This window comes from Panthera uncia, chromosome C2 (genome assembly GCF_023721935.1).
Source record: "Panthera uncia isolate 11264 chromosome C2, Puncia_PCG_1.0, whole genome shotgun sequence".
Classification (NCBI taxonomy): Eukaryota; Metazoa; Chordata; class Mammalia; order Carnivora; family Felidae; genus Panthera; species Panthera uncia.
Window position 1 is genome coordinate 121,860,212 of NC_064810.1, and position 26,497 is coordinate 121,886,708.

Consider the following 26,497-nt stretch of genomic DNA (forward strand, 5'->3'; position numbering starts at 1 on the left):
CCACATTTCTGGTAGTTGTTTATTTTTACCTTGGCTTTATTCAGTGCTGTGCTTTTCATAGCTCGGTAAACAATCACAGTACAATTATAGAGCCAATCCCCTTGCTTTCCCCTCTTAGTTTACTCATAGGTCTTCAGGATATTTACTTACAGTAGATCTGTAGAGTCTAATTTTGATTCACAAAATTACAGTAGGTTTGCTAGCTTTTTGCAATATTTAACAGCAGTCTGCGTTTCGCTGACATGAACAATTTATACTGTGTTGTTTGCAGCAGCAGGTTTCATTTTGAGATGTGTAAGTAAGTGTAGGAGTTTGATTTTCAGATTCTGATGACTTGTCATGATAATTTTTCGGAGAAACCCTGTCAAGCCTGTAAAAGAGAGCATACCATTTTTAGGTTGAAGGTCTGAATATAAACCCATTGTAATCGTACATTCTGTGTGTGTGTGTAAAATAATTTTTTTAAAGAACGGTTTTAGGGTCACAACAAAATCAGGAGGAAGGTACAGAGATTTCTCATATACCCCTATCCCTTCACATGCATCTCCCTTTCCCATTAGCGACATCACTCACCAAAGTGGTATATTTGTTGCCAAGAATGCACCTATATTGACAAATCATAATCACCCAAAGTCCATAGTTTGTTTACCTTGGGTTTCATTCTTGGTGTTGTATATTTTGTGAGTTTGGACAATGTGTGATATGTTTTTATCACTATCATATTATGCAGAATATTTTTACTGTCCCATGAATCCTCTGTGCTTTGCCTCTTCATTTCCCCACCCTACCCCTGGCAACCACTGATCCTTTTATTCTCTCCACAGTTTGGTCTTTTCTACATGTTATGTAAGTTGGAATCATAGAGTATGCAGTCTTTTCAAACTGGCTTCTTTCCCTTAGTGCTATGTACTTAAGGGTCCTTCATGTCTTTTTGTGGCATGAAAGCTCTTTTCCTTTTAGTGTTAAATAATACTCCGTTGTCTGTATGTATTACAGTTTATCCATTCGCCCACTGAAGGACATCTTGGTTGCTTCTAAATTTTGACAATTTTGAATAAAGATGCTGTAAACATCCATGTGCGGGGTTTTTGGTGGGCATAAATTTTCAACTCCTTTTGGTAAATACGAAGGGGCATGATTACTGGATTGTATGGTAAGAGTATGTTTAGTTTTGTAAGACACTGCCACACTGTCTTTCTAAGCAGTTGGCAGTGTTTTGCATTCCCACCAGCAGTGAATATGAGTTGCTCCATATCCTCAACAGCATTTGATGTTGTCAGTGTTCTGGATTTTGGCCATTCTAATAGGTGTGTAGTCTTATCTCATATTTGTTTAATTTGTCTTTCCCTGATGACATATGATGTTAAACGTCGTTTTATATGCTCTTGTTACGTCTGTACCTTGTTTGGTGAGCTGTCTGTTCAGGACTTATATTTTAGTCTGATGGTTTATTTTCTAATTGTTGAGTTTTTAAGAGCTGTTTGTGTAATTGGGTAATGGTCCTTTATCAGGTAAGTCTTTTTGCAGGTATTTTCTCCCAATCTGTAGCTTCTCTCTTCATTCCCTTGACAGTGTCTTTCACAGAGGAGATAATTTTAAATTTACTGAAATCCAGATTAATGGTTCTTTAATTGATGGATCATGCCTTTGGTATTATATGTAAAAAACCATTGCCAAACCCCAGGTCATCTAGGTTTTCTCTTATATTATCTGCTAGGAGTTTTATAGTTTTGTGTTTCACATTTATTTTTACTAAGTTGGGTAGTGTCAATCCTTCAACTTTATTGCTTCTTCATTATTGTGTTGGCTGTTCTGGGTCTTTTGTCTCTCCATATAACTTTAGAATTGCTTTATTGACATCTACAGAATTTTGATTGGGTTTGCATTAAATCTGTTGATTACGTTGGGAAGAGCTGACATTCTGACAGTAATGAATCTTACTATTCATGAACATGGAATATCTGTTTATTTAGTTCTTTGATTTCTTTCACCAGAGTTCAGTAGTTTTCCTCATATAGATTTTGTACATATTTTGTTAGTTTTATACCTAAGTTTTCATATTTTTGGGTGCTAACGTAAGTGGTATTAGGTTTTTAATTTCAAATAGCACTTAGGTTGCTGATATATAGGAAGGTAATTTACTTTTGTATACTAACCTGTGTTCTACAATCTTGCTTTAATTATGTTCTGGTAATATTTTTGTTGATTCTTTCAGATTTTTTACATAGACAGTTCTGTCTGTGTAGATAATTATAATCCCCTTTCTTTTGTACATGTGCATATATTATTTTTAATCTCATTACTTTAGAAAATAATATAACTAGTTTAATGCTTATATGAAATATCAGTTAAAAATTCCTATTCTGGAAAGGTTTTTTGTTTTTTTTTTAATGTATTTTGGCCTAAATGATAAAGTTTTTCTTTAAGTATGGGAAATGAGTCTCTTTTTTTTTTTCATGTTACTATAATTCAGAGTCTAGATCCAAAAAATAGCACGGGCCATCTTCATTATTTTAGTTTATTCTTACAAGGATTGGGAAAGAAAATGGGATAACTGTATTTGTTTCATGTTTAGTTTTATCCAAGATTTATTGCTTAATCCAGTGGTTTTTATGCCTCTGAGCTAACAAGACACTTACACTTTTTTAAAAACTTCATATGTTTGGTTTGTCTTTGTTGTTTTATTTGTTTATAGAAATTAAAAATTAAAATGGAAAGATAGGAAATTCAGTTCAAATAATAAATGACTTTTTAATCCAAATTGCAATTCTGCCACCTAGTGTTTGCACATGGACTTTTAAAGAATCCGTATTTCCCCCCCTTTGTAAGAACTGTTTAAAAATAATTCTTTCCTTCATCCTTAGCTTACAGATTTAATATTCTATCAATAAAACATATAAAAAGGGCATCCATCCTTAGTAATCTTTTTAAGGAATTCGATTTTTAGTATCTTACATGTTAAAGCTCATAAATTGTTTATAAATTTCTTGTATATAAATTTGCTAAGTGTTTGCCAGTGCTGTTCACAGAATTAAATTATGTGATGAATGAGTATTTTACTTTCTTAGAGTCGAGGTGGAAAAAAGTTTCTTGCTGTACTGAAAGAAATCTTGGACAGGGATCCCTTGTCTCAACTGTGTGAGAACGAAATGGATCTTATTTGGACTTTGCGACAAGATTGCAGAGAGAATTTCCCACAGTCACTGCCAAAATTACTGCTGTCGATCAAGTGGAATAAACTTGAAGATGTTGCTCAGGTAAGAGTAAAAGATAATTTTTATAATTCTTTTTGGGAATATATATTACTTTGTTGATTTCATGTACATTGTCCTTTCTAACATAGGTATATCTCCATAGATTGGATAATTTTCCATAGGAGAAATTTTCATGTTTTAAACCTTTACATATACTCTAAATGATAGACTAGAAAGTTTAAGATTTTAAAATTCCAGATTTTAGGTAGGTTTTCTATATCTTTCACTAAGAACAATTAAAACATTGCTTTTGGTGTAATCATTGTAATTACTACCTGCACGTAGTAAGTAGGTTCTGGATTATTTCTAACGGTTTCATTCAATGAGCTCCAATGTTTTAATATTAAAATGACTTTAATTTTTGCAGTGACTGTTCTAAAATGAACATGTATTGTTGAAAATTACCTCTTTCTAGAAGCTGATGTTTTAGAGCATAAACCTTTTAGATCACTTTTGGGCAGTATTGATGAATGTTTGCCTTGAGGCAGAATAAAGAAAGGAAAAAAATTGTTCCAAAGAGCCAAACAAATTTTAGTTTCTTGATTTAATTTTCAGAACGCTGGAAAAAGCACTGTCATTTATTAAATGCAGTGGTTATCAGTGTTCTATAGAAAGATCCTTGAAATGGTTTTTTAATCAGAATGAATACATTTGGTATGTTTAAAATAACCAAATTTGTTTACCTTACTTGTTTGAATTCAACTGATCTTTTTAAAAGTTTTCTGGTCTTAGTAAATCTATAGCAACTTAAAAAAATTTTTTTAATTCTAGTTATATTAGCGTTATATTCGTTTCAGGTGTAAAATCTATAATGACTTAAAAAAAATTTTTTTAACGTTCTTGAGAGAGCAAGAGAGCGAGAATGAGTGGGGGAGGGGCAGAGTGAGAGAGGGACACAGAGTCTGAGCAGGCTGAGGTGTCAGGTCAGAGCCTGATGTGGGGCTCAAACTCATGAGCTGTGAGAATCATGACCTGAGCTGATGTCGATGCCTAACAGACTGAGCTACCCAGGTGCCCCATAAAATGACTTTTAAAGATTTTCAAGAAATGCATATTTATTTTAATCATATATATTTAAAATTTATTTTATTTTATTTTATTATTTTACTTCTCTAAGTTTAGAGTTTAGAAAGGACTTCTCTTGAGTTTATTTCTAGTATTTAACAATTTTTTGAATCATGTTACCTAATCGTATTATAATGTACCTCATTTAAACTGTTTATACAGTTAGACCATATGAACATTGTTTACTCTGAAAAGGAACTATTTTTGTCATTTAGATAGGTTTTGATTGTTTTGACATAGTTATCTTCTGACTACTTACTTATTTACATTCAAGGTTAGTTTTCTATGAAACCCCTGTAACGGTGGAACATAAGATATAAGCATTTTTTATTTAACACATTTGTCTGCTTCTAATGTATCCATTAGTGTTCAGTTCTAACTGCTTATCCAAGAAATCCATCATATTATTATTTTGTATAGCATTAAAATAGAAGAAATTTTTGGCTGTACTCTTAAGGATATCTGAGAGAGAGGTTTCTTAGGTCAACTGTCAGAAAATGGAATGAGCCAGTTTATGCATAATATTTCTTTATTTGAACCCTGGGGACAGAAATTTTTTTTACTTTTGGGAATTTAGCATACTTGTCTCATTTCCATGAGGTAATCTAAAGCATTGTTTTCAGATATAACCTAATGTCCTCCATTTCAATAGAAGAAAGCCAATCCTAATCCTCTTTTTTAGTAGTTTTGAGAAAAAAAGTTGATGGAATAAATAGTAATGTGCTCGGGGCTCCTGGGTGGCTCAGTGTCCGACTTCCGCTCAGGTCATGATCTTTCGGTTTGTGAGTTTGAGCCCCACGTCGGGCTCTGTGCTTTCAGCTCAGAGCCTGGAACCTGCTTCGGATTCTATGTTTCCCCATCTCTCTGTCCCTCCCATGCTCATGCTTTGTCTCTCTCCGTCTCTCAATAATAAATAAACGTTAAAAAAGTTAAAAAAAAAAAAAGTAACATGCTTGCTTTCACAACTTTGTCCCATTGCCAGTTACAGTGAATGAGTGCAAAAAATATACAAACTGAATTTTTAATAAATTGACTGTCTTAAGAAGTAGAGAGCCAGAGCCTGGTGCAAAGTTTGTATTCCAATAAATACTAAAGGCAAAAGCTGTGGGTGAAAATTCTGTAGAAGAGCAGCTTCTCTACTGCCCCAAGATTTAAAAAAGAGTAGCCTTCCATTAATCCACAGGAAAATATTCTGTTGACATATTGTGGAAGGGGTTTCGATAGTCTTTGCAAAAGGCTGGTAGTTAATTGGTACTGCTTTCATTATTTATATGTCTGAGTCAGATTTTCCCTATTCACTCTCATAGCTTTCCTCAAACAAAAGTAGTGAGTTTTGCAAATTTTTTTAGTTTACATTTATATAATCAATTCTTTAATAATTGTAAGTAATCTTACCAAAGGTAACTTCTTTCCAATAGTAGTGCTCTTTTTAATTCCCAGCATAGTTTAACCATCTAGTATTACAGAATGTTATCTGCCCTGTATTGTTTTTGTGTGTAGTGTTGTAGTCCATGTGTTAACTGGGGATGCTAGTTTTTTTTAACTACTGTTTCAGACCCTCAGGAAATGGTCCCTCTTGACTCCTCTTTCCATAATGAGGACTGTTGGTCTATTAGAACTTCGGGCAAAGTGGGGAGGGTGGTCTCATCAGTGATAAAAAGTGGTCTGAGGTAGGTGTTTCATATCTTTAAACCAGTATGTGTCAAACCTTTTTTCATTATTACACTTGTTAGGAGCATTTTTAGACATTTTTTCTCTAATAGCCCTGTCCCCATAATTCAGAAGTGTTATTTTTTTCTGTAAATGTAAAATAATAGAAAAATTAAGTTAATTTTTTTAAAGTTTATTTATTTTGAGAGGCGGTAGGACAGAGAGAGGAAGAGAGAGAATCTCAAGCAGTCTCTGTGCTGTCAGCGCAGAGCCCATCACAGGGCTCTATCTCAGGAACTGTGAGATCATGACCTGAGCTGAAATCAAGAGTTGGATGCTCAACGGACTCAGTCACCCATGCACCCCAGAAAAATTAATTTAAAAAGTATCTTTAATGAGGTTAAATTTGCTTGATCTGAGAAAATACCTTTTAACTTAGCGGCTAGGTATTCATTCAAATATTATTGACCTATTTTGGGCACTTGACATAGTTAATGAGAGCAGTTGAATAATTAGTAGAATTAAAATAATAAACTAATTAGAACTACCCTACAACTCAGCAATTGCACTACTAGGCATTTATCCAAGGGATACAGGTGTGCTGTTTCGAAGGGACACATGCACCCCCATGTTTATAGCAGCACTATCAACATTAGCCAAAGTATGGAAAGAGCCCAGATGTCCATTGATGAATGAATGGATAAAGACGATGTGGTGTATATATATACAATGGAGTATTACTCAGCAATCAAAAAGAATGAAATCTTGCCATTTGCAACTATGTGCATGGAACTGGAGGGTATTATGCTAAGTGAAATTAGAGAAAGACAAAAATCATATGACTTCACTCATATGAGGAGTTTAAGAGACAAAACAGATGAACATAAGGGAGGGGAAACAAAAATAATATGAAAACAGGGAGGGGGACAAAACAAAAGAGACTCATAAATATGAAGAACAAACTGAGGGTTGCTGGAGGGGTTGTGGGAGGGGGGATGGGCTAAGTGGGTAAGGGGCATTAAGGAATCTACTGAAATCACTGCTTCACTGTATACTAACTAATTGGGATGTAAATTTTAAAAAATAAAGTATAAAGTTAAATAAAAAAAAATAATAATAATACACTAAAAACTATGTTTAGTTCTCAAAAGTCCAAGTTTCATGCACAAGGTCAAATGACAAATGACAAGGCGGCTAGCTGGCAGATACTCACTGGCTACCTCTTGCAATATGACTGAGATTGAGCAGTCAAGTGAGAGAAGTCCTCTGGTCATTTCCATCTGTTTGCCATGTTTTTGTAGCTCTAATCTTGCATACATTTTGTGTGTATTCTTTGGAAACTCAAGAAAACCCATTGAAATCTATCAAATATTAAGTAATAAGATTTTTGTCCAACAGGGGTGAGCTTTGAAGGACCACGAATCATAATTATCAGTTTTTTAAAAAAATGTTTACTTAGGGACGCCTGGGTGGCTCAGTCAGTTAAGCCTCCGACTTCAGCTCAGGTCATGAACTCATGGTTCGTGAGTTCAAGCCCTGCATTGGGCTCTGTGCTGACAGCTCAGAGCCTGGAGCCTGCTTTAGATTCTGTGTCTCTCTCTCTCACTTCGCCTCCCCCGCTTTTAGATTTAAATGTTTAAATGTTTATTTTTGAGAGAGAGAGAGAGAGAGAGAGAGAGAGAGAGAGAGAGTGAGTACAGGAGTGTGTACTTGCCTGTGCATGCAAATGAGCAGGGGAGGGGCAGAGAGGGAGGAGAAAGAAGATCTCAATTAGGCTCCACACTATCAGCACAGGTCCCGAAGCAGGATTCACTCTCACCAACTGTGAGATCATAACCTAACTTTAAATCAAGAGTCTGATGCTTAACTGACTGAGCCACCCAGACTCTCCTACCTTTATTCCTTGATCATTTCTTTCTCTCTCTTTCCTTTACAAAATTACAAAATTATTTAATGGCTAATGATTGTAGAATCGCATATTCAATGTATCATTCTATTACTTGTTTATCTATAGAGTATTTCAGTAAAGACATTATTAATTTATGTAAACAGCAGTGGATTTTTGAGTCCTATGTAATTGTAAGTATGCTTTTTCTTTCTTTTGACCCATCTCTGCTCCTGTGTGCCAAGGAAAAATAGATTATTTCCCCCCCTATAATTTCTGAACCAGTTTCAATTTTTCAACAGCTTCAAGCCCTACTTCAGATTTGGCCTAAACTGCCCCCCCGGGAGGCCTTGGAGCTTCTAGATTTCAACTATCCAGATCAGTACGTGCGAGAATATGCTGTGGGCTGCCTGCGACAGATGAGGTATACTACAGGTGGCTTTCTTTGAGGAAAGGAATAACTTGGGTGTAGATAGTGAAGGTGATGTATGTTGAATGTCTCATAAGAAAGGAAAGAGCTAGGAATTACTCAGTTTAAAGCATATTTTTCATCTGTTCTTCCCTATTCCCTTCTCTACCTCCCTCTCTCTCAAAGACTCCTTTGTCTTTCATGTTTAGCCTATATTATAAAAGAAAACCCAAAAACATACTGGGTCAGAAGGTCCCCAAGATCACCCTTGGTTTCCACAATTCATTAGGACTTACAGGACGCAGCGCATACTCATACTTTTGGCTCTGATTTATGAGACGGAAGGAGACAATGTAGAATTGGCAAAGGAAAAAGATTCATGGAGCAAAGTCTGGAGGAAACCATCAGAAGCTTCTAAGAGTTCTTTATCAGTGGAGTCTCAGTGAATATACTTAATTCTTCCCAGCAGTGAGTTGTGACAACGTGTCTGAAATATTGTCTACCAGGGGGGCTTGTTAGAGACTTGGTGGCCAGGGTTTTTATTGGGGGCTGGTCACATAAACACCCTCTGCCAAACACAAAAGCAAAATCCTAGACTCCTAGAAGGAAAATGGGTGTTGGGGCATCAACCGTTGGGTAAGAACAGTGTACACACACAAAGCCATTCTTATCTGTTAGGTGGTGGGAAGCCTTCTAAAAGCTATGTTTCCAGATGCCAGCCAAAAGGCCGGTGTAGTTAACAGCCTTTCTAAAAGGATAGCAGTCAGGCCTGCTGCTATGTTAACTCTTTTCTGTCCACCACTCAGAATTAAGAAGTGTTAATATTTTGGCTTTTTAAAAAATTTTATACTTTTAAGCAAATAACATTACAGCTAAAGGTGAAATCCTCATAGTTTTGTTACCTAGTCCTGATTACTTTCACTTCCCAAAGACAACCATGATTATGAATTTGGTCTGTATCCTTTTATACCACATTTTTCTGTTGATGCTGCATTTTTATATCTATAAAAATATGTAGAATAATATTGTACATTACAAAATTACACCAATATGTTTTGCCATATGTATTATTTTAAATCTTGATTTTAAAAAATTCATTGTTGGGTTTTTGAGGTCATTCTTTACCATTACATATAAATACAGTCTTTTTCTTTCACTACTGTGTAATATTCTATCATAGGGATATATCTTATTTGCCGCATTTCCCTATTGAAGCATTTTGTTTTCCCCAGACTTCCTTGTTCCCCAGTGCTTCAGTGAACATGTTTGTACAGTCCCGTTTGGCTAGTACATGTATGAAAATCTATTAGATTTATTTGAAGAAATGTCATTATTGAGACCATCTCAGACGATGGGCATTTTCAAGTTTATCCATTTCTCGTTTCAAAAATGAGGTTTATACTGTATGGCTATTTGAAAAAATAGAAGTTCTGAGAAAATTATGGATACTGTTACACTTTTTCTTCTTTTTAAAAGTCATATATGTTTCAAGCCACATGATATCCAAAAGAAATTACACAAACTTTTCAATAGTTGTTATTTTAAGGGAGTGAAGTTAGAAGTATAAGGAAAGAGGAAGCCTTCCCAATTTCCGTACTTCCTTTCTATCTTTTACACCATTTATAGGTTGGTTGGTTTTTTGTTTTTTTTTAATGTTTATTTTTGAGACAGAGAGAGACAGAGCATGAACGGGGAAAGGTCAGAGAGAGGGAGACACAGAATCTGAAACAGGCTCCAGGCTCTGAGCTGTCAGCACAGAGCCTGACGTGGGGCTCGAACCCATGGACCGCGAGATCATGACCTGAGCTGAAGTCGGCCGCTTAACCGACTGAGCCACCCAGGTGCCCCTGTTTTTGTTTTTTGAGAGAGAGTGCCCACACACGGGCGATAGGTGACTAAGGGGGTGGGGGCACAGAGGGAGAAAGAGAGACTCTTAAGCAGGCTCCATACTCAGCGTGGAGCCTGATGCAAGGCTTGATCCCATGATCCTGGGATTGTGACCTGAGCTGAAATCAAGAGTCTGACATTCAACTGACTGAGTCATCCAGGCACCTCCCTTTTGTAGGTTTTATAAAAGGCACAGATTTTACAATAAACTTAAGATTGGTGAATAGTTTTAAAAAATGAGGCTGCAAGTTGGGCTTTAGTCTCATCTTCCTAAGTTTGCATTGGAGATCTGAGGGAAAGGGGCTACCTGGCTCCCTTTATACTGAGCCAGGTGTTTCCTTGTCTTTTCTTTTTTTTTCTTTTCTTTTCTTTTCTTTTCTTTTCTTTTCTTTTCTTCTCTTTTCTTCTCTTTTCTTCTCTTTTCTTTTTTTATGTTTACTTATTTTTGAGAGAGAGAGAGAGTGCGAGTTGGGGAGGGGCAGAAAGAGAGGGAGACACAGAATCCGAAGGAGGCTCCAGGCTCTGAGCTGTCAGCACAGAGCCCAATGTGGGGCTTGGAACTCACAAACCATGAGATCATGACCTGAGCCAAAGTTGGATGCTTAACCAACTGAGCCCTCCAGGAGCCCCCCAGGTGTTTCTCTTAAATAAACTGATATACAGGAAGAGATTGCTGTGATCTCCATGTTCTATATTGGTATTTCTGATGCATTTTCCTATGATAAATTTTTGGCTAATGAGGTTTTTTTTAATATAGTGCACTGGGTTTCAGTCCCAGATCTGCATTAGACTACTATCCTAACCATTTATTGCCCAAGACTATAGTTAGTAAGTAGAGGACTTGGAATTCATCTTACCTGACCACTGGAATTGCCTCTGATAAGAGTGTGTTTATAAGTGTATGATTTAGAAATGGACACAAAATAGAGAACTTCTTAACCTTAATTAATTCAGCTCATTTAATTACAATATTATGTTCTATTAATTCAGTGAATCAATTCTCAGTTACACTCATTTCCTTATCCTTTAAATTATTTAAAGTTAATATTTTAACACACTGATAATCTGGGAAAAGGAATTAACCCTAATGATTAGAAAGGAAAATAAATTACTAAAAAGTACTGATGGAATTTTTTTATTTAAAAAAACTGGTTGCCTGGGATACCTGGGTGGCTCAGTCAGTTAAGCCTCCAACTCTTTCTTGGTCTTGGCTCAGGTCATGATCTTAGTTTGTGAGTGCAATCCCCGTGTCAGGCTCTGTGCTAACAGTGTAGAGCCTACTTGGGATTCTCTCTCTCCATCTCTCTCTGCCCCTACCCCACTTGCACTGTCTCTCTCAAAATAGAAACAAACAAACAAACAAATGTGTTGACTGAGTATATAACTTTTCCTGCATGATCAGAAATCAGTATTAAAGTACCCGATTTTATTGTAACTCTGAGCTGATGTTGAATGCTTAACTGACTTAGCCACTCAGGCCATCCCTCTTGTGTTATTTTAATAGTGGGACAGTGAATGTAAGCGTACATAACAAGCCTGACCCAAAAGAACCATTGCGTTTCAGTAAGTTAGTGTTTGATAGTTTGATGGGATGGGATCTCTTTCTGGCATTGGTTGTTGAGTGACTTATTTTGTCTTTTGTTTCTTTTAGTGATGAAGAACTCTCTCAATATCTTTTACAACTGGTGCAAGTTTTGAAATACGAGCCTTTTCTTGATTGTGCCCTCTCTAGATTCCTATTAGAAAGAGCACTTGCTAACCGCAGGATAGGGCAGTTTCTATTTTGGCACCTTAGGTAAGTCTTTTATATTTTTAGATTTGAGTCTACCTGGTGCTTTTGTAAATATAAATCAGCATAATACGGGACATTTACTGTAATAGTTGGCTGGTTTACTTGTTTCTGAGCCATTTATAACATCCATACTCTTCTTGGTGTCTTCTATTTCTTGATACCCAACTCTTAATTTTCAGGATTTGGCAAAGTAATTCAGATAAGTGTCCCACCAAGCTTCCTTGATTTTTAACTGAAACTAAAAATTAATGTATTGCTATTTTCTAGTAAAGTGCACTTACTTTGTTAATATTCTTGGGCTAAAACCACACTTACTCCTTCGGAAAGGCTTTGGGTAGTAATATCATTGCTACCAATAGATAAAGATTTTAAAGTTTTCCTATAACAAGAGCAACATTATTTTCAGCTTCTTTATTAGGTCAATTTTAGAAATATGTGAACCTTATTTCGCCAAGTTGATATAGGAGTAAAATCAGAAAGGATAAATGAAGTCCTTTTTTCCTAGGAAAATTGTTGGTTCCTGATTTCTGACTCTGTCCTCAGACATTTTTGTTTTTTTCATCTGGACTTGAGAATACTGAAACTAATGACTGTCATAAAAATAGGACTTTCCCCCATTTTAGCTAAACTTTTTAAGGAAAATGAGCTCTATATTATTTTGATAATGATTTTGGAAGCTACATTTCTGAATCTTGATTTCCTTTATTACTCATAGAGGTTTTTCCTTTTTTATTTTTAACTTGTCATCTTTTTCATCCAGTTCAACCTTCCTATTTTTAAGCCCTTCAGGGAGTAACAGAATATGTTGTTCCTTCCTTTTTCAAATGGGTACACCATTCTTTAAGTGAGAAAAAATTGAATTGAAGCTAATTGAGGGATTAGTCACTTGTGTGATGTGAATCAGATCTTTGCATTTCACTTTATTGTCTTAATTGGCAACGTTCTGTTTCAACTACAGAAAGCAAACAAGGTGAGATGTGAAAATTTTGGATTTTTGGAATAAAAAATTAATTATATAATCACACATGTTTTTGATCTGTGGTGTTTAAAGAATTGGGAAGTTGCCCATCCCACTATTTGTGGACAAGATGATGTATTCTTCTGTGTTTTGATTGGCATCATACATTTATTTCATAATATGAAGTCAGTATTTTTATTTGGTGATCTGAAGTGTTTTATAAGCAAATTATCTTAATATTATTAACTTATTTGTAGGTCAGAAGTGCATATTCCTGCTGTCTCAGTACAGTTTGGTGTCATCCTTGAAGCATACTGCCGGGGAAGTGTAGGGCATATGAAAGTGCTTTCTAAGCAGGTATCTGGTTTTTGTTTTTGTTTTTTTAATTTTTTTTTTATTTTCATGTTCAGTTTGCCACATGGTATTTGATAAATTGTATCATATGCTATTTCTCCCATTATTCCATGGAAGTTTCAGTAACTGAACCTAATTAATACATTAAAAAAATTTTTTTAATGTTTATTTATTTTTGAGAGAGAGAGACAGAGTGCAAGTGGGGGAGGGGCAGAGAGGGAGGGAGACACAGAATCCGAAGCAGGCTCCAGGCTCTGAGCTGTCAGCACAGAGCCCCATGTGAGGCTTGAACTCACGAATCCCGAGATCATGACCTGAGCTGAAGTTCACGCTTAACCAACTGAGCCACCCAGGCATCCCATTAATACATTTTTAAATAAAAATTTAAGTCAAGAAATGAAGTGTTAAATTTAGCCGAACATTAATTGAATGCTCCCTCAAAAATGAAGGATTCTTCCTAGTATCTATATTAATAATATGCCTTAAGTTTTAATGGGAAATACCCATGTAGACATGCTTAACAATGGGTTTGATGGTGATGGTGACAAAGGTCATGAAATTTTTAGACCCTGTTTTTTCATATCCCTGAGTTACTGTTTCCAGTTAGTGTAGTATTTATGATTCATATATTCTGCCATTTGTTTTAATTTGAGATATTTTGACACTTAAATTCATAGTTGTTATAACATCTAGAATTCAGAATCCTCAAGCTGCTTTTTCAAAATATATATACAGGCCTGCAGTCCCTTATCTTCTTTCCAGGACTTCATTTTCTCATCATTGCTGATGATGAGATATTAGTGAGATTAATCAGTCAGATATTAAATGCTTATGTGCCAGGAACCATATTAAATGTTATAAGCATGTTATTTTACTGTCCTTATTATGTGCCACAGTAGTTGCTAATACTGTCTGGATTAGACAAGGGAGAAAACAGAGGCTCCAGGAGATTAACTAGCTTGCCTAAAAACCCAACTGTTAAGTGACAGAAAGAGTTTTTAAAATTAGGGCTGTCCGCGGGGCGCCTGGGTGGCGCAGTCGGTTAAGCGTCCGACTTCAGCCAGGTCACGATCTCACGGTCCGTGAGTTCGAGCCCCGCATCGGGCTCTGGGCTGATGGCTCGGAGCCTGGAGCCTGTTTCCGATTCTGTGTCTCCCTCTCTCTCTGTCCCTCCCCCGTTCATGCTCTGTCTCTCTCTGTCCCAAAAATAAAATAAAATAAATAAATAAATAAATAAATAAATAAATAAAATTAGGGCTGTCCAGCTAGAAAACTGTTATACTGGGAGTTTTCAAACCTTCGTGGCACCACAACTCTCTTTTTAAAATCAGAACTTAAACATAAATCCAGTATATAAAATAGTGTCATTTTATGAGTATAAATGTATTTTGAAGCTAAAATAAAATATAAGCCATTAAACAGAACCATGAAGCTATTTTACTGAATACAGAATTTCAAAATTGGGGGCCATTGAAAGTTGTTGTCTCAACATCCATTTATTTCTTTTGGAGATAATCCTGATTTATATAGGTAGTAATTGCAAGTAGTAAAGGTCTTTTGATAGCTTGCTTGCAAGTGAGAAGTGGGCTTGAAGTCATGAACTGGACCTGAAATCAAGAGTCAGATGCTTAATCGACTGAGCCACCAGGATGCCCCAGTTATGTTATTGTTATCAAGGAGTTTATATTTCCATAGAGAAGGTGTACAGATCAATAATTAAGAAATATATGATTAAGCATTATGGGAACATTATGGAAGCACAAAAGAGAGGCATGTAACCAAGCTTAGGATATTAGGAAAGAGTTCATAGTGGAGGTGACATTTGTAGGTTTTGTCTAGTTGGTGTGAGTTCAGTGAAGAGTATGTTAATGTTTTACAGAGAAGCAACCAATAAGAGTGTATGTATGCACTTGACCCTTGAACAACATGAATTTGAACAACATGAGGTCACTTATACACTGATTTTTTTGACACAGTACAGTACTATAAATGTATTTTCCCATGATTTTCTTAATATTTTCTTTCTTCTAGCTAATACAGTATATAATACATATAACACACAAAATACATGTTAATCTACAGTTTATGTCACTGGTAAGGCTTCCCATCAGCATAGGCTATTAGTAGTTAAGTTTTTGGGGAATCAAAAATTATACCCAGATTTTCGACTGTGTGGGTCTGGAGGTGGAGTTGGTACCCCTAACCCTTTATTCAAGGGTCAGCTGTATAGAGAGAATGAAGCAGAGGAGGATGGTGAGATTGTATTACAAAGAGTTGTCTCATGTGATTATGGAGGCTAAGAAATCCCAAGATCTTCAGTTAAGGAAGCTAGAAACCCAGAAGAGCTGATGGTGAAGTTCCAGTCTGAGTCCAAAGACCTAAGAACCAGGAGAGTCAGTAGAAAGTGTCAGTCTGAAAGCAGACAAGTTTAACACCCAAGGAGTTTTAGGAAAAGACCTATGTCCCAGCTTAAGACAGCTGGGCTGGCAGAGTTCCTTCTTACTTACTGGAAGGTCTGCCTTTTTCTTCTATTCAGAACTTCACAGGTTCTGATAATAACCATTAGTATTAGGAAGGCCAGTCTTCTTTACTCAGTCTACCCATTCAAATGTTAATTTCATCCAAAAATACCCTCACAGACACACCCAAAATGATGTTGGACCAAATATCTGGGCACCCTATGGCCCAGTCAAGTTGATACATAAAATTAAGCATCACAGATCAACTCAGCATGTATACACAACTTTGCAAACCATGTTTAATCTCCAAATAAAGACTGTGTAGCAAGTTGAGAATTACTTCTAACATAATACAAATACCTTCAGTACAAGCAAAAATGCACTAACATTTTCCCCAGAATAGGAGGTAATATCCTTGAGTGGTGTTTCCTGTTCTTGCTACACTATAAATTAAATACTGCGATGTAACATTAACACTTAAATACTATGATATAAAATCAGTACGTCTAGGTTACATGATAAAGGAAAAGAGCCAGAAGGAAACAGACTGTGTATGTAAATATAGCATATACATATATGTTTATGTATATATACACACATATATAAAAACACATTTCGTATCAAAACGAGGAGGAGATACTCATGACAATTAATCTTAATTTCTGTAACTCGTCATGTGGTTATAGCTGGTATTTATTATTACCTTCTTCCAACTCATTCTGTATTCCCTCTGCCTTTAATAAGCATTTCACTTTTGGTTCTTGACTTGTTGGGTTGACCCAAACCTTCATTCTTAAAGGGTCCAGGCCATTAGTAGTCCTACCTAAGTTAGCTTGTAATTGTCCATTGATCTTAATCACAGGACATGGTAATGCTAAGAAGAGATCTCCTATATTTTAGGCTTACTCTTCCTTACCTCTGTGGAACAGTAGGCCAATTTCTCCTTGATAGTCAGTATCAGTCACTCCAGCCAGCATCATAATGCCTTTTTTTGCCTGTTGATCCAGAGGCTTGAGGTGCCCAAAGTGGCTGGGCTGGAGTCTTAACTTCCAATTCAATACAGTCATTGCCATGTCCCCCATTGGAATCATTCTTCCCTCTATAACTAAGACCTCTGTGCCAGTAGAGCATAAGGTTGCAGGAAAAGAAGCAAAAATTTTGCTAGTGGGTCCCTGGAGGGAGTAGTAAGTGGTACAACTTTGACTTTTAAACCTTGATTTCTGGACCCTTGAGTCCTGGCTATGGGAGAACCCTTGTCATATATTGGATGCTGACTCAGAGCATATACAGCTTTCTGGAGTGCCTTGCCTAAGTCCTGCAAGGTATTGCCACCTAGCTGCTACTGTAAGTTAGTCTTCAAAAGGCCATTCCATTCTTTTGTCAAGCCAGCTACTTCAGATTAGTAGAGAACATGTTAAGACTAGTGAATTTCATGAGCAGGAGTCCATTGTTACACTTTATTTGCTGTGAAATGAGTTTCTTGTTTGAAGCAATGCTGTGTAGAACACCACAATGGTGGATAAGGTGTTCTATGAGTCCACAAATGGTAGTTTGACAGAAATGCATTGTATTCAGGGAAGGCAGATCCATATCCAGAGTTAAGTTTCTATTCCAGTAAGAACAAAATATTGCCTCTTCCATAGTGGAAGCAGTCTGTTGTAATCAGTCTGTCACCAGATAGCTGGCTGTCCATCCGGGAGAAATGGTGCTATATCAGGAACTCATCAGCAGCTGGTCTCAGCTGCTGGCATAGCAGGCACACAGTGGTGGTCATAGCCAGGTAGGCTTTGGTGAGTGGAGGTCCATATTGCTGAACACATGCATAACATCCATCCCTGCCATCTTGGCCACCTTGTTCATGAACCCACTGGGTGATGACAGGGGTGTTTGGCAAAAAGGCAGACTAGTGTCCACAGAATGGTTTTTCCTATCCACTTGATTATAAAAATCCTCTTCCAAAGACTCCCTTTGGTGAATATCCAATGGGACACTTTTTTTTTTTTTTTGCCTCTTCGGAGAAGTCTATCCTATATCTCTTCCCCATATTTCTTACTAATTTTCCAGTCATGTTCCTTCTACGTCCTTGGCCATAAGCCAAGCTTTGGTCACAGCTCATGAATTGGTATATAATTGCATGTATTGCTGTTTATCCTTTCAGGCAAAGTGAAACAGTAAGGTGCATTTTCCAAATGCACCACAGCAAGGATTTCACTTCACCGTTGTCCTTCAGAATTGTTTCCGAAAGGGGCTGTAGTTCCATAGTTGTCTGCTTTCCTGTGGCGTTTAGGTACTGTGTAAAGCCATTTATAAACCATGCTTGAGTCTTCTCTTCCTGTGTTAACTGGTTGAAGGGAACTCCCTGTGATGACATAGGTGCAGGTTAGGAAAGAGAAGGTAGTGTAGCAAGAAGAGGAAACCGTGGACATTTGAGTCACTCTTTATGTAACTTACTGTGCCTTCAGGGCCTGCTCAGGCCCAGTCTTATATATACACTTCATTTGATGATGGAGTACTATTTTGCTTACCCATCTTTATGGCTTGGTGGATCAGACAACACCCAGTTCATAATGGGCAGTTCAGGTCACATGCTTGCTTGGTAGCCAGTGGTTAAGCAGTCAATCTTACTAAATCCCAATAGTAAGCTAAGAGTGGTTTCTCTAAAGGAGAGTACTTCTCTACAGGAGCTGGCAAGTGTCATTTCCAAAATTCTGAGGACCTGTGCTATGATTTATCTATAGGGGCCTGCCAAGGGCTCCAGATAGCATCTCTGTCTGCCACTGACAATTCAAGCACCATTAGACCTGCTGGATCATATGGACCAAGTAGCACACCAGCTTGCACAACAATCAGGACCCATTGCAGAGCTTTCTTTTGTTTGGGATCTCACTCAAAACTAGCACCCTTTTAGGTCACTCAGTAAATAGGCTGTAGTACATGACCCACATGAGCAGTATGTTGCCTTTACAATCCAAAGAGGCCCACTAGCCATTGTGCCTCATTTTTGGTCATAGGAGGGGCCAGAGCAACAAATTATTCTTTACCTTAGAAGGGATATCTTGATATGCCCCATGCAAGTTGAACCCTAGAAGTTTCATTGAGATAAAAGGTCCCAAATTTTTATTGGATTTATTTCCCACCTTCAGACATACAAATTTCTTCAGATCTAAAGTAGTTGCTATTTCTTACTCACTAAGTTCGATCAGCCTAATGTTATCAATGTAAAGGTGCCAGAGTGGTGTCTTGTTAAAGGGAGAGGCAGTCAAGATCTCTGCAAAGTAAATTATGATAAAGGGCGGGAGAGTTGCTATACTTCTGAGATGGGGCATTGAAAGTGTATTGTTGGCCTTGACAGCTTAAGCAAACTTCTTGTGGTTCCTTATTGACAGATATGGAGGAAAAAGCAATTGTTAGTAGGTGTATACCATGTACCAGGAGATGTATTACTTTGTTCAAGCAACGAAACCATATTTGGTACACCACTAGTTAATGTTAGGATGATCCACTGTAATTTTCCAAGCCCCATCTGTCATCTGTACAGGCCAAATAGGCAAGACGAGTGGGGCTGTGAATCTACACCCCTGTATCTCTCAAGTCCTTGATGATGGCACTCAACTGTGCAGTCACTGCAGGAATGGGTTACTGCTTTTGGTTTACTGTTTTCTGAGGTAGAGGAGCTTATAATAACTTCCGCTTCCCATCAAAATAGCCAGGGAGCCAATATGGGGATTCTGCCAGCTGTTGAGTATATCCATTCCAATTATGCATTCCAGTATAGAAGAAATAACCAGAGGATGGATCTGAAACGGGCTCCATGCTGACAGTAGAGAGCCCAATGCAGGGCTTGATCCCACGAACTGTGAGATCATGACCTGAGCCGAAGTTGGACACAACCAACTGAGCCACCCAGGTGCCCCTAGTCCCTTTAATTTTATAGTCCTCTTAAATATATCTCATGCCTATCAATGTCTTTTGTGTTTATGGCTATTGTCCTAGTCCAATTCATAATCTTCTCTCACCTGCATGTCTTCATCAACCTCTTAAATTGCTCCCTTTGTTTCCGTTCTTGCACATGCAGACCCTTCTCTGCACAGCAGCTAAAGTGACATTTTAAAAATGCAGATGGGTTATGTCATTTCCATTTTTTAAATCCCTAAAGTAATTCTCATTGCATGGAGAATAAAACCCATTTGGGTTTTTTTTACCATTTAATTGGCTTTATTAATTGATTCATGAATTGGGCAGTGTCCCATCTAGCTAATCTAGTAGAGGGGACTTGGGGGAGCCATGCAAAAAAGGGTTTTACAGGCAGAAATGTGGGACAATAAGCAGATGAAAAGATGAAAGTCACTTTCCCGTATTAGGTGGATTTCCTCATTTTCTTTTGGGGGGTTGAGAGGGCCCATGTGACAGATTACCTCATGGTGCTGACCAGGAAATTCCTGACTGACTGTTAAGACTGTACTTCTGAGGGAGGTTGAAAGTGCAGTTAGGTTAGGTACTGAGCCCCAGTTTGATGATGTGGCCTAGCATTTTGGGCCTGTTCTTTTCTTTTACATTTCCCCTTTGATCATGCTCTAAGCTCAACAGAGATGTGATCAAGATTTAAAGCATTAGCACCACTATCAGATACTATTCTGAAGTTCTCACAGTTTTTATTGTTCTTTTGTATGGTATACATTATCCATAGGTTATGATGTTTTTTGCTTAATTCCTACATATTCATAGGTTGTGGAAGTCAGTCATTCTCCTTGTTCTTTGACATTCCAGTCTTAAGGAGTTCATTTGTTTGATGGTTAGTGGCTGCAAACACGCATTTAAAACTTATGAGAGAATATAGTGTGCCAGAGAGATTGTTATGGTAAGTATAAGCAGGATAATTCCCAGTGTTTGGAGTGCACGTTAGACTCATGGTCCCCAAGATACAAACCGAGCAAAGAAAGACCCTGTTGAAGGAGTCACCTTTTTAAGCCAAGTGGCTTGCTCTTGTCATCTTATGTAATTGAGTTTCAGCTTCCTGAGAAATGTTAATCCAGATACAGCAGGTGGTGTTGGCCACAGCAGAGATACCTTCTTGCTCAGCTAAAAGATAATCGAAGGCCATCCTATTATCAAGAACAGTTTTGGCCAAAGAGCCTAAAGATGGTTGTTGGGCCTCTTGTTTTAGCAGCAGATTCTGCAATAATTTTAAGAATTGCGGAAAAGTACCTGATTACAGGCTCATTTACATTTATCCATAATCAGAGGAGTGAGTCCTGAATCATGAAAGCCTCCAGACAGGTACTTTCTAACTCAACTATGTAACTTCAGGGAAGCCAACCAATGAGATGTCTTATTTTGGTTGTGAATAGTTAGGGAAGGGGCTTAGTTAGATTTTCTTAGCAGAACTTAGCTCTTTTAATATTAGAGAAGACTCAGTTTTCCTAAGTAATCAAAGACCTGATAAAGACAGCAACCACAAGAAATTATTTTGATAAAACACAGTATCTTTGTTTTCTAGGCAGATCTCTTAAAGATAAAAAAAACTTCCATAATCTGCTATCAAAAGTAGACTTAAAGTAAAAACCAGAACAAAACCTTTGTCATTTTAACAAAAAGAAAATCAAATTCTAATTTTGTACCAGTTTGCTTTTTATATTAAAACTTATTCCAGTCTTAGTCCTGATCACACATAAAATTCCTTTCCAAAGATTTCTTCTTTCACAAACTTTCTACAATTTTTTTCCTCAAAAATGTATCTTCATTTCTCAAACTTTTTACCAAAAACACACATTTTGATTTCTTTGCATATGGAGATGTTTTCCTTATTTCTGTAGTTTTAATTGCATATATTAATTAGAATTCTTAACCTTTAGGGGTGCCTGGGTAGCTTAGTCAGTTAAGAATCCGACTCTTGATTTTGGCTCAGGTCATGATCTAACAGTTCGTGAATTCAAGCCCCACATAGGACTCTGTGCTGACAGTGTGGAGCCTGCTTGGGATTCTCTCTCTCCCTCTCTCTGTCTACCCCTCCCCTGCTTGTGCATGCCTTCTCTCTCAAAACATTAAAAAAAAAAATTCTTTTTTATTTTAATGTTTATTTTTGAGAGAGAGCACACACACAAGGTTGGGGGGGGGCGGGCAGAGAGAGGGAGACAGAGGATTGCAAGTGGGGCTCCTTGCTGACAGCAGAGATTGTGACCTGAGCTGAAGTTGGTTGCTTAACTGACTAAGCCACCCAAGCACACCCCCCGAAAAAAGAATTCTTAACCCTTAGAAACCTTAGTTCCTAGTGAAAACTAAGAAGTTAAGGAATTATAAACTGTTATACCAGCATTTTTTAGATTTGCAAATTCATGAATACTTTTCATAATTTCTAGAAGCATAGACCTTCTTCAGTTTTCCAGTGCACTAACACATCCAAATATCTTTTGGTTTCTCTGTAGTAAGCCAAAAGTAGATAAACCTGTGTTTAATAATTAATGGTTTGGTATTTTCTTATTTGGAAATGATCTAAATATTCAACAGATTTCTATTATATTTATTTTAACATAGGAGAGTTCTAAAGTTTCAAGTTACCAGAGATTTGGAAGCTATTTTTAAGTATACATAGAATAAAATATAATTCTTGCTAAAAACTTTATTACCTCTTATTCCACTTATATCTGTTTAAATCATTTGTTCTCAACAATTATGTTTATTTTACCCATGAAAACTTCATGAGTCATTAGACAAAATCACCCATCATTCTAAGTTATTTTTTGCTGACAGACTAGAACAGAAATGAATTTAGCTGATAAATTCAGGTAGAATAAAAGTTGTTTATCTACATTATATTCAATCTTGATAATTCTAAAGATATGCCTGTTTCCAGTCAACCAATGAACTTATTAAACTTGCTTTAATTTACCAAAAGTTATTCCAGAGCATGTGAACTTGAAAAACATTCGGGATAGTTTCTATTATATTTCTGAGAATTTTATGAAGACTGAGTTTATGCAAATGCTTGGTTTTTTTAAAAGCCGTTTAAAGAGAGCTCTTTTACAGATTAATTTTGGCAGTACCATTTGGAGGTAGAAAGTACCACACATGTAAAACGTATGTCTGGACACACACACCAACATAGATGGAAGCAAACAGAGACCTTATAGCTTATAGCTTTAAATTACTACCATGGATTAGATACAATAATACAAAAATAGTTGGCTCTAAATTATTTTTCTAACAGAATAAGATCGGGTTACCTGCTTAGGTGAATACAACTTTTTCTAATACTTGTGGAGAAGAGTCTTGTCCTTAACAAGTCAAGTTCCAGATGACCTTTTTTCCCTTCTGATAAGAATTGGGGCGTCTGGGTGGCTCGGTTAAGCACCCAACTTCGGCTCAGGTCATGGATCTTGTGGCTCACAGGTTCCAGCCCCACGTTGGGCTCTGTGCTGACAGCTCAGAGCCTGGAGCCTGCTTTGGATTCTGGGTCTTCCTTTCTTTCTGCCCCTCCCCCGCTGGCACTCGGTCTCTCTCGCTCATAAATAAATAAGCATTAAAAAAAAAAAAATTAAAGAGTTACCTCTCTGAAGTTTGTATGTCAAAGAGATGGTCTAGATAAGAATTATGGAGAATACTCTGGTAGAACATTTATATCTTAAAGGCACAGGGGGAAAAAAAGTAAGCTCTTCCTATAACTTTTGTTCTCTTAAGACCAGAATTTATAACACTTCCAAGCCTACTGAGATAAATAGGGGAGATTTGGGGTTTGGTAAAAAGTATTGGTGGAGTTTGAGTTGTTTTTGGAGCTACATCTCTGGTCCTGTAAAGACTAGGTTTGTAAAACAAGGGCAGCTGTTTTTAATTCCTCAAAGAATTGGGTTGCTGCCTAAATTATATCAAAGGGCCGACACACCTATCCACCTATGTTAGAGTGTTTTTCTTTCCCTGTGGGTAAGTGTAGGAGAGAAAGCCTAAAAAATTCCTGTCAGGCTCTGAATATCAGCTTCCAATTTAGCTTAGGGGAGAAGGCCTAAAAAAATTCCTGTCAGGCTCTGAATATTATCTTCCAGTTTGGCCAAATTTCTGATCATAAAGTTATTCAGTCCTTTAAAATATCTTGTAAGATTTCAGCCTTGACAGTTAACTGTCTCTGGCTGTATTAAACAGTCCCATAGACCTAAGAGGCATCTTCAAAGTGGATGCAAAAGAGGTTGTCTTCCCAAGATCTAGAGTAACTCCCAAAGATAGCCAAAAGAACAACTTGCGTATCTCAGGTGACCAGAAAGCCAAGCCAAGTTCCTAGGATAAGAAACAAGACCAGCAAGAAGGAAATAGCCTTCTCTGGGAGAGAAAGGATCAATAACCAATTGGTCAGGAACTGGAAAGGAAGGGACAGCGTGAAATTTTATTTCCCTCTCTTGACTGGGCTCCAGAGGTAATCTCTTTACAAAAGATTTCAGGGTCCTCCCTGGTTTAAGAAATTCTTTGACTGTGGCCCTCAGTTCAGCCTTTGAGCAAGATGTGAAAGATAACCTGCAGAGAATGGCCTGTAGCCTCAAGTGGTCTTATTTTATAAGTTAACTGTTTAATAGTGTCTTTAGAGTGGAAAAGCAGTTCAGATAGAGGGTTATGGATACTCAAAGGATAGAGGAGAGCAGTAGGAATTACATCACTTTTATGCCTCAGTCTGTTACAGTCTTTTGTTTTAAATACCTTTTCTCTTTAATTTTTCATTAGCTTTTGCAATGAATCTTTCAGTGAAACTATTTTGGAATTTTGAAACCTTCTGGAGATTTCTGCATACTAATAAGTGGATATCCCATTCTGTTTGTTTAATTTGGGAATGCTTGCTTTCAAGTGCATTTCCTAAATGTCTTATCTAATTGGAAATTTCCACATAATGAACGTTACCTTTCTAGGTTTTCATTAGTAAGATTTTGCCATTTTACTAGCTATCTGAAATTTCCTGGACTGTAATGTGGTGTTTTTCCTGATTGGATGAGGGCCTCAAATGTGGAGCGATGATTGGGTGAATAGTTCAGGGTGGTGAAAGGATTCACCCCAGGCAGACAGAACAAAGGAGATAGAAGTTTATTGAGTATACTGCAAGAGAGGCTGGCAGGACAGCAAAGGAGAGACTCTCTGCAATGTGGCAGTAGATTAGGGCTGTTTTTAGAGGGGGAAGGTGAGGAGGTATGGGGACCTATGGAATTTTCTCTTTTTTGGTAACTGTGCCTCTTTGTCAGTAGCCTGTTGGTCTGTTTGGGCTTATGGATGTTTTGAGGTGGGTCACCTGATGGGTCTGTCTGTATTCAGCCAAGTGGCTCCTGTGGGTCTTTTTTTTGCCTTGCTTTACATTCCATTGCTCAAGCCTGTTGTCTAAAAGTGGCCTCTACATGTAAATCTTTTTTTTTTTTAATAATTTTTTTTAATTTAGTTTTTGAGAGAGAGAGAGAGACAGTGAGCAGGGGAGGAGCAGAGAGAAAGGGAGACAGTGAATCTTAAGCAGGCTGTCAGCATGGAGCCTGATGTGGTGCTCGAACTCACGAACTGTGAGATCATGACCTGAGCCAAAACCAAGAGTCGGATGCTTAACCAACTGAGCCACCCAGGCTCCCCTACATGTAATTCTTAGACATAAAATAAGCAGTTGGGCTGGAAGGTAGTGTGTTCAACTCTTTAGATTTAAGGGATCCTGTTTGTTTTAGCTAGACCTTTGGGTTTCTTAAAGTAATACCTAAGAGAGACGTGGTAGGGTTGGGAATTATGGCATGTTTACAGTGTCCCTTGTTGCACAGAAATTTTCTTGACCTAGTGTCAGTCTAACCCGTTTCATGAACAACTTACCCTGTTACAGGAGTCTTCTTAAAGTGGCAGATGCTCTAACAGCCTTTGACTGCATGGCCCATTTTTTGCAGCTTTTTGACCTCTGAGATCTCTGTTAGGAGTAGCCTTTATTTCTACAAAACAAGACCAAAAAATATGTGCATTTTATTATACCACAGTAACTGAGAGATGTTACTGTGTCTTGGCCAAGAAAGGGCCTGTATGCACCACTAATTCCCATGGAACCTTGGACTTTGGAAGGGATAAACCAGCAAATGCCAAGGAATATGGAGGATGGACTCATTCCAAATAAAATGGAGAACCACAGCTGCCTCCAGCAGTTCCCAACAAGGAATCTGGGGAAAGATTTCAAACAAATGGAAAATTGGAGACTAAACTGTCAGCAGTTTACAATGTGGAATTCAGGGACAGAACTAAGACTTGGGGTTTTCCACCTGGGAAATTGTGTTCTGAAAGGCTAGGGGCTTAGCTCTGGGCAGATACGTCTGCCAAGTCAATCTGACCTGCTCTATAAAGGAAAACCAGTTAGATCAGGAGCTTGATACAAAGAGAGCAGAGCTCAGAACCAAGAGGGAAATGGTGAGAAAGACAGTAAGTTCAAAAGGGTTCATGGTACCACACCTGTGTTTCTCATTCCTGAATGCCACTGGAAGTTTGCATCAGATCCTGAAGCTGCCACAAAATTTTCAGCAGTGAATTTTAAGATCTAATTGACTTCATTGATTGATTAATGAATCCAGCAGCATCTCACCTAGCATGTAGAAAGGATCTCCCCTGAACTTTTACCAAAGCTTGTAAAGCCCTGCTTGATGAGGTCCTACATCATGAATTGACCTCACTCATGATCAAACCACATTGTACATTTTCTTGGTTTTCTGGGAACCTTAGCTTGACTTTTTTTTTTTTTTTTTAATGTTTATTTATTTATTTTGAGTGAGAGAGAGTGATCAGGGGAAGGACAGAGGGAGAGGGAG

The 26,497-nt window shown here is 37.4% G+C and overlaps 1 protein-coding gene across 9 annotated transcripts in view; it reads left to right on the top strand.

Annotated features, from left to right (window-relative positions):
• Positions 1 to 26,497, top strand: part of PIK3CB (phosphatidylinositol-4,5-bisphosphate 3-kinase catalytic subunit beta) — a 171,086-nt gene that overhangs the window by 124,158 nt on the left and 20,431 nt on the right. For all 9 annotated transcript variants that reach the window (XM_049628744.1, XM_049628747.1, XM_049628748.1 and 6 more), the window contains 4 exons: positions 3,069 to 3,257; positions 8,157 to 8,278; positions 11,802 to 11,945; positions 13,158 to 13,257. In XM_049628744.1, the coding sequence (XP_049484701.1) occupies positions 3,069 to 3,257; positions 8,157 to 8,278; positions 11,802 to 11,945; positions 13,158 to 13,257 (555 nt within the window). The remainder of the gene's footprint in view (positions 1 to 3,068; positions 3,258 to 8,156; positions 8,279 to 11,801; positions 11,946 to 13,157; positions 13,258 to 26,497) is intronic.